The 9,257-nt window shown below is 39.1% G+C and overlaps 1 protein-coding gene across 1 annotated transcript; it reads right to left on the reverse strand.

The window, feature by feature from the left end:
- Positions 1 to 911: 911 nt before the first annotated feature.
- LOC140172796 (uncharacterized) lies at positions 912 to 2,553 on the reverse strand. The gene is made up of 3 exons (XM_072195923.1): positions 2,428 to 2,553; positions 1,362 to 1,569; positions 912 to 979 (listed from the first exon to the last, which is right to left on the reverse strand). Exons 1-3 carry the CDS (start codon positions 2,551 to 2,553, stop codon positions 912 to 914), a joined length of 402 nt encoding a protein of 133 aa, XP_072052024.1.
- Positions 2,554 to 9,257: the final 6,704 nt, after the last annotated feature.

Below are 9,257 nucleotides of genomic sequence, written 5' to 3' on the forward strand. Positions count from 1 at the left end.
TCCACGTCATCTAAAACATCTATGATATTGAGAAAATTATAGTCATATTGATAAAATTATAGTAATATAATTGATAAGAATATTTTTTTTTAAAAAGTAGAAAATGTCAGGGTTATGGCCGGAGTAGTAGTTCTTACGATAGGGATATAGAGTGATCAATGATTTTCAATCATTTGAATGTTATTTCAGGCCGTTGCAACTTCTATACTAGCGCAATACAAAAAGATGGCGACAGCGTCGGCTTCCCCTGTGTATTACCCTGTGCTGATAGCCTACTGACAACTGCAGAAAAATGCTGCTGCCACCTACGATAGTACTGCGTAGTGCTGTGGAGACTTATGCTAATGACAGAAAAATGCTGCTGCCACCTACGTGTACATGTTTCAAGTGTGACGTCACTGACCTCACGTCGACGAACGGAGTTGCAAGTCCATCGCACTTCGTGCTCTATATTTCGTCCATGGTTATTTCTCTTCTGCTATAGGTAATACCTAGTCCTTTATCTTTTATATGAGTTTAGTCAGTCGTCAAATTAATCGACTGTTTATCCAAGTCAGAGACTCAGAGTGGCAATTTAGCTCAATTCAACCACCATAGCTGCTGTCTGTATTAAAAGAACTGAGGAACCTATGAATGCAACAAACCACTGGGCTCTGCATTTTGTGGTGTAATCCCATGTGAATAGTAACAGTACTGTTTTGTTTTGGTGATGAAGTGATCATACCTGTGCAATTTTGTAGTGCCCAAAATAATAGGTGTTCACCATGCCCACCCTCCACACCCACACATCCTCATCCATACCAGCCACAAAACAACATGGTCAACAACACCAAAATGGTGTCGGGATTAAAGAAGAAAAGAAGTTTACTCTTAAATGTCCCTGACCCGATCAACAGCCTATTCATGCAACTTTAACCTTGTTGTTGATGAGATTTTGGTATAGATCCTATTTTTCTCATTACCATCTTGACTTGAATCTCTAAAAAGTCAATCACAACATTTTTCTATGATCAATAAGTGGGCATAAATTGCAATTTTTTTTAGTGATATTGGTCATTTTGGCCAAAAATGGATCCTTTTAGTCTCACCCATGATTGACGGGCAGGTCAAAGCCAGGACATCTTGCTGTTGGGTCACTAATGTGTGTAGAAGACTAGATGTTGAAATTAAGCCATTCCTTGGTCTCGGTGGGTGGGACAGATGATGTAAGTTCCTTCCAACAAGAATCAAAGGGGTAAGGGCATTTCGTTTTTTGTTTTGAAGTCCCAAGACAAGCCAGGGAGCTCAAATAGGAACATAATACTTTTGCTGAGTAAGCAGTTGGACAGCCGCATCTATAAAACATTTATAATTTTATTTACCTTTCATTCCAAGTGTTTCTAGAGTATTAACACCAGCGGGCATCAGACCTTCCCCACGGAATGTGTCATCTATTCCCATATTCTTCTCAATCATCACAACTTTTCTACCGTCCATACCACATCGGGCGGCAAAAGTCGCCCCTGTAAAACCACCACCAATGACTATTATGTCGGCATCCTTGTCAATGAATTTAGGCGGGGGATTAATCTTGAAAAATCGAATAAGAAAAGGTAAAGGTACAGATGCTGAAAATAATTGCTTTAAAGGGGCATTTCGTGATCCACAGCCTCATCCCCCACTTTTCCCAAAAAAGTTGAGATTTTTACACCACTGGATACCTCTGGCTACATAATGTTTATGTACCAAATATTTCTTGCAGATTAATTCGTTTAGCAAAAATATCGCCAAATTTGAATTTCGTTCTGGTGCACCAGAACGAAATTACAACACATTGTCTATGGAGCAGTGTAATACACATAATCATGCATAACTCGCAAACGCAAAATCGGAATCAACTGAAATTTTGGAAATAAGCTTTTTTCGTGGATATCTACTGAAAAATGTCACTAAAAGAGGATGCTAGGATCACGAAATCCTCCTTTAATACGGTTTATCTACTAGTATTTTTAGGGAGTTCACGTTTAGGGAGTCCCGAGATCGTTGCTGTTTGTCTATGCATTCAGTTCAGCCTTTAATACGTGTTTATCATTTTATGGCCATATGCCCAACTGTGTGTGTGGTCTAAGTAGTAGAAATGGGCCGGGGGGCAAGCGATTATTTGGCACAGTTGTTTTTGGGCACACTTCAAAACAGCATATAGAAACACAGCAGGAAAACATTCAAATATGGAATATGTCCAGCTCAGTCCGCTCGCATCACATGCATTATTAGACAATCTTAAAAGTAAGAGTTTTACAACAGGGTCCCAAAAGCAGTTTGGGCATGTCGAATTGTTTGGCGCGCGATTTTGGTTGACATTTTGAGACTTGTAGATTTTACACTGCAGCATATCCCTTTATCAATATGGCACTATAAACATGGTTGGGTATATGAATTTTATCTTACCTTCGGCAATGCTGGCACATGTGTGCCTCTACGTGACGTCATAATGTATTTTAGCAGCGCCATTACACTGACAATACCAATCACACCAGCTACTGTGGTAGAATTAACTGATGGGGTCATCGCCATTTTATAGAAGGCCTATTGTTATTAACGTCCGTAGCTGCTAGAAACGATGAATTCAAAGTCCCGTCAGGAAAAATCAGGAAAAGTATAATCCTTCTTTCACGTGAAGTTGGATGAGAATCCTTCCAAATGCGTTGCTTTATGGATCATATCAAAATAAATTACGCATTTCCAATACTTCAAACTCGAGATATTATAATTATATGGTTATTGAGCTGTGTGAATTTGTACTCTTTAGCTGACTCTTGGCCAACTAGTACTATGATTAATATTTAGATCAGAGCACGTATCAAGTTCGGGGTCAAGTATACGCAAATAAATGTTGTTTTCCAGGGACTACATAAACAAATAAGCATAGTTTAGAACACCCATTCAACAGTCTAGTAATGATAAAATAAAAGCTAAACCTTAGGGAGTGCTACGAAATGGTGGCTGTGTGTGGGTGGATGTATAGGCCTAGGGGCCAAAAACTAAACCTCTGGAAGGAGGAAGGTCCAACTTCTCGGGAGGGGAATATGTTCTTTTTGCAAAACATAATGCCGTAGCTACATTGACATAATTATAGCCTAATTAATTAGACAATTAACGGCCAAAATGAGATTAGAGTAAAAGCAAATTGAAAATGTATCTATGGCTGTGAGCCCGGGCTGTAAGAACACATGTGGCTGTGAGCACCAGCAGCATGATAGCGATACTATTTGTTTGACCCTTGATGTCGTGCTATACCACGTTTAAGCCCAATCTGGCATACTCTAACGTTTGACCCCATATGACCTTTGACCTTAAGTGATCTCGGTTTGGTTTATTTCATGCTCCTGTGATAGGCCCTATGGAGAATTACTTTCACCAAGTTAAGCCTAATCGGGCGAAGTTTGAAATTTTAGCCTCTGGATGACGTTTGACCTCCGATGACCTCGATTTATTTTTTACATGCTCCCCTTATATGAAGAATTCCACCCACCAAGTTTAAGTCCAATCGGAAGAAGTATCTATAAATGAACAACTCCGTGTTATCGAAGAGGTCATAATAACCTAAAACCTATAACGCTCGTAAAATAGACACAAATTGACACAACTGTACAAAACATTATGTTCATGTATATTTTTATTTTAACTCGCTCGCTCTGTGTCAGGTCGCGCAGTGTAGCGCTGCTGTGGTCTTCACAAGTGTACGTCATCTCACTCGATCTGATGCCAAGTCCGTTGCACCTTGCATTCCTTGGAAACCAGCTTCACGTGTTGGTGGACGCCCCCTTGCTCGTCGGCCTTCCATAGCCCCTTGCAAAATGTATTTTTCTCCACCTCCATGTTTCCTAACAATATGGCCAAAGTATACTTCAGCTTTCTTTCCATTATGCCGTTTTTGGTAGACTTGTACCAATCTTGTCGAGAATCCAGGAATTTGTTATTCTGTCTTTCCATGTTACTCAGAGGCCTCCTGTAACACCACATCACAAAAGTATCAACTCTTTTCCTGTCATTCTTGGTCATAGGCAAAGACTCGCATGTAGCAATGGAAAACACAGTTGCACGAAGTAGGCGTACCTTGGGGGAAACCGTCACTCAGAAGACCCGTTATTCAGAAGGCCCACTATTCAGAATACCCGTCAAATTCTGAATGGCGGGCTTGTTTTCATTTAAAGTGACCCGCTAACCAGAAGAGCCGCTAATCAGAAAACCCGTTAATCAGAAGGCCCGCTACAGTAGCGGGTATTTTCTGAGTAGCGGGCCTTCTGATTAACGGGCCCTTTGCAGGGTTAGGAGTTAGGGGTTAGAGGTTAGGGTTTAGAGTTAGGGTTAGGGTTAGGGTTTAGGGTTTAGGGTTAGGGTTGGATAATATTCAACAAAAAGCCCACTATTCAGAAAGTCTGTTATTCAGAAGTTCCGCTACTCAGAAAATTCTGACTAGCGGGCCTTCTGAATAATGGGTTTTCTGAATAGCGGGTCTTCTAACTACCGGGTCTTCTGAGTGACGGGCTGCACCTGTGTACCTTGAGGTCAATGGATAGGTCTCGGCTTTTCCATATGCTTGACATGCACAGTTGTCTTGTAATAGCCCGTCTTCTCTTACTTTCGGTTGTGCTGTCACCGATGTTGTTAATCATTGACCCCAGGTATTCAAATTGCTTCACCTCCTCAATCTGCTGTCCATCTATCACAAACTCATTACTTTTCTGCTCTCTGTCTACAACCATTATTTTCGTCTTCTTTGTGTTCAGAAGCAGGCTTTTTTCTTCGCTGGCCTCTTTGATACGCTTCAAAAGATCAAACAGTTTTACTCTTCTGATACAAATAAGAGTGGTATCATCAGCGTACCTCAGGTTAGTAATCCTTGTACCGCCAAACTTCACCTTTCCATTGCATCTTGCAATCTTGCATCTTTCCATTTCCACACACTTCCTTTCGATGTAGTTCCTTTTGTCCTCCTAAACAGTGTTGGAAACCTCTTTGTTTAAGCGTGCCCATTCTCCCTTTCCTCCATCTGCCTTTGCTCTCGTCCTGCTAGCTTTAAGGTCTGCTGAGAGGGCGGGGAGAGGGTTCCTACCGCCCCTGACCATCCTCCCACTGGTTACGCCACTAGAGTAAATGAATTTTTTAGAAGAAGGTATTGAAACTATCCACGTACAGTACTAAATAAGTAATTCCTTTTGTTCGTGAATACTTTTTGGATTTCATAAATACTAAAGGTTTCAAGTTAAAACATCAAAGGTTGCATTAATTTGTCTGTATAGTTTTTTTAAAAACCTTTAAAAAGGTCTTTGTCTAAAAACTAGCTCTGTTGACATTGTCCGGGTTTTGTAAGAACGGGCCGCACATTGAACCGATACCTAAATTGTGCGAACTCGCTGGAGTGTTTTGTTTTTCACGTCGAGTTAAAATTTAGCATTGAATGTAAATATTTGTGAACCAAATGGTGTAACAATATATTAAGTACGTGTATAATTCATGGCCAATCCAAATAAGCCTGAAAAACATGAAAAAGGAAGTAATACAGCATTTGTGTAGTCAATAACTTGTGAAGGGTTTGCTTATGGTAATTTGAACATGTTTTATGGAAACTCGAATTTGAAAAGGAAAATGTCGAATCTTGACAAGAAGTAAACGATAAAAGTCTTGTAAATACACATCATATTATTTGTTTCAAGTGTCATGGAGTGATATTGACTGTCATTATTTTTAGCTATTTCATATCTAGACAGTACATCCCCAAATGCAACACACTCTCTCAAAAAAAACTAGATATGGTAAAATCTTAGTAGAATTACTAGAATAACTAGTTTAATAATATACAGAATATAGCAGACGTTCGTTTCTCAAAACCTGTTTATGCTTATTCAGCAGTTTTGTCTCTTACGTAACGCTGCTGGTTGGTGCCAAGTTCCTGGTTTGAAGCTATTGTCCTGGTACACACCGACATCGCCTGGTAACTAATTATATTGTACAGTAGAGAAACTTATTCAGACGATAAATCTTTGGATACCGGGGTAGAAAATGATGAATATCTCCCATAATTGTTTTATTCTAAAGAAGTCAATTTCAAAGCTTGCACTTGAATATATGTGTTGACCGAATATGATAGTCGTTAGCTTGCGTACTGAGAAAGAACCGTGCGTTTTGAACTCAAAAACTGACAAAAATTCCGATTTTATATGTGCCAAAAAAAACAACAAATGACAGCTGCCCTCATTCGTAAACACTCGGGTCACGGAAGATACACGGTACTATAGCGCAGCTAGGCCACTGGTGGAGGCAGTCTTAAAGCAGATGACGTCATGACGTATACAATGTTCACTGACATCTACAGCGGTCAGTCACCAGGCTATTGTCAATAGCCTTAGTCGGATGTCCCTCGGCCCATTATGCGTCTCAAAACTATTAAACAGGTCGGAACAAAATGGTCATGCGTGGCTGTGGATTCAACCTACCATCATGGCAATTTCTGCCATGAAGATATCGGGGCGATGACACTGTGTGGTAGGGCATTCCAAGTGCATGCATAGTGGGTATTGATCTTCCGCGGGACACCCAGAAGAAAGTATCATTCAGTATTTATGATAACCTTACGTATGGAAACTAAAAACATCCTAGTCTCAGACCAAAAGAAGAAGAGTAAGAGGAATGATCCACGGCTACATCTGTTGCAAGAAAAGCCGGAGCTTCTACTTCAAATCTATTTCTTTAGGCATACTTATCTTATAAAGTGTTAAATGAAGGCCATGAACTGAAAACATGATAACATGTCAATCTGCTTCACAGTGTTTCCTGTTCTGTCTGCAGTTCTACATGTTTGTTATTGTAGATGGGTTAAGTTCAGTATATATTTCAACTTGTGCTTACTCTATACTCCAGTGTCTAGTATTCGAGCGATTACTTACAGCCAACGATGTTTATCGTATTTTCCAGGTTATCAAAAGAACTCTCGTGCTCATTGATCTGTGATCACTCGCACATCGCTCAATATTGGAACATGAAGCCAGTTAAGCATTTAAGTTACTGATATGTTCTCGGGACATTTGACATGTGATAAGTGAATAAGTGTGACAGCTAGTCCGCCATATGTTTTTAAATCGTTGAAGATTATTTCAAGACGTATTTTATCGACTAGTGTATAAAAAAGGTGTCTATGACCGATTTATTTAGTACAGACAACACTTGAGGTAAGAAGTGGTTGTTATAATCATGTTTTTCCTTGAATTTGTTAAGATTAAAATTGTGTTTGGCAATTTTGTTCGAAAATAATAAACAACATTTTGCCATAACACCCGCTGCAACTTTAGCAAAGTGGTCAGTTAGAGAGACTGGTCTCAGTTTATCCCAAGTAGCGGGGTTAGTCCTTGGAATCGGGACTACAGCAGCCCTCTTTCACTGGGTACTGAACCTTCAAGGTATGGCTAATTGAGGATTTCGGCCAGGGGTTATCATTCAACGCAACATAGTTCATTTGCGTCCGACTGTACAGGTTGAGTGAACATGAAAAGCCATCTTTGTAGTAACCAAAATGTTATGACAGGAAAAGGCCTTGGCTATCGCAAGACTATAACGTGCGGAGTAAATATCACAAAAGTTGACTCAGGAAATGTAATGAAAAAAGGTTGTGGAAAAACTAGATTGTGAAATGCAAGTCTCGTCAGGTCGTAAATGATAACTTCAATCTTGTAATTTTCTACTTCCCCTGAGCATACATGTATATTGACAGGATACAAGCATGTTTTATGTTTCCTCAATTTTAAAATTCTATATTACAAACGAAAAGATATGCTATATATTACATGCATTATGCTTATTGCTATTGGGGATATAGCTGAAAGCAGTGAAACGTTTTAACATCTTACCAACTCCATTTTGCTTAATTAATACACATTGCACATAGATGTTTATCTTGCCGATACTTTACATGCTATATCAACTATTATGTTCAGAGTATTATTGTATTAAGCACCAATATCAATTCAGCATATTAAACAAAAAATGTTGTTAAGGATTATGCTAATTTTGTAATATTATTTCAAAGCTAACGTGTGACGTGAGATCAAATCACAAAACCAATTTTAGGAACATACATCTTGCTATATAATACTGTGTCTCGTCTCAAGTTGAGAGTAACGCAATTTCTTAGTGACCTTTTCAAATCTCGCGAGCTAACCTAATCCGGCGGGGCGTATACACACACTTAGAAGGGCGATTTGTCCGTACGCTGGCGACGCAACCGCGTAAACGCACCGATTCGATTCTACCATTACAAAATCCAACATGGCGTTACTCTCAACTTGAGACGAAACACTGTATAGATAATGTACGACTATTACTAAAGTACTTGAATGCGAAGTGGATGCAAAAAATAATAATTTGGTAATAAACCAGGAAACACCTTAATGCTCTGCGTGCTGGTCAGAGGCTTCAACGTAAAAATTCAAAATTTTGATAAATGTTCTCAAAATATCAAGGGCTATCTCAGTGTACAACAATATGGATTTGAGATTATTCATCCTGTGAGATTGTCACTGAATGAGAAATTCGATCAATAACATTACCTCAAGTTCAATCTTCAGATCTTAGAAAACGTGCAGTGATTGTGTATCAATCTGTAAACAGCAAAAGGGCATTAGCCTAGAGGCAGGGCACTAAATAATGCCTGTGGCATATGTTTTGAATTATGTTTGTACTAATCGTGGTGTTGTACACTCACATTCGACTTCACCTCTGCGCCAAGTAGATGGGTGAAAGACCCGATTGAAAGTCGATAGATATTGATACAATTCAACAAGGAAGATGCAACGTACATGTATTATACAGGTTAATGTTGTTTGCCCACATTGATTTCAATTCCCCTTAGCTATTTATTTGCACAGATTGTCGAAAACACGTACGAATTTATCACACGTTTAATAAAAAGCAGGTAATATGCATTGTTTACTTCTCAAACTGAATACACAAGGTACTTGAAAATTTACGGATGCTGATATATTCAATACTATAATTGATTTTATTTTCCTGTATCAGTAAACAAGTTGAGAATGATATCTACTTCTTCGAATTACTTTTATAAAATGCAAAAAAATCCGTTTTGACTTTCTTCAACTGACACGTCTGTGTTACGCTTACTGGTGTTGGAAACTGGAATCAGTTAGTCCGTTCTCGTTACCCAAAAGTCTATTGTACCGCGTGAACGTTGTTGTGCAGGGCAATATAGTCAAAACTTGTATCTA

Source organism: Amphiura filiformis, chromosome 16, assembly GCF_039555335.1.
Source record: "Amphiura filiformis chromosome 16, Afil_fr2py, whole genome shotgun sequence".
Lineage (NCBI taxonomy): Eukaryota > Metazoa > Echinodermata > Ophiuroidea > Amphilepidida > Amphiuridae > Amphiura > Amphiura filiformis.

What these genes read in the sequence shown, in the direction of transcription:
- LOC140172796 (XM_072195923.1), bottom strand. Translation starts at nt 2,553, where the DNA reads ATGGCGATGACCCCATCAGTTAATTCTACCACAGTAGCTGGTGTGATT. An exon ending in ATGTGCCAGCATTGCCGAAG is followed by an intron (nt 1,570 to 2,427) that starts GTAAGATAAAAT and finishes CGATTTTTCAAG; the next exon opens with ATTAATCCCCCGCCTAAATT. An exon ending in AGAAACACTTGGAATGAAAG is followed by an intron (nt 980 to 1,361) that starts GTAAATAAAATT and finishes TTGACTTTTTAG; the next exon opens with AGATTCAAGTCAAGATGGTA.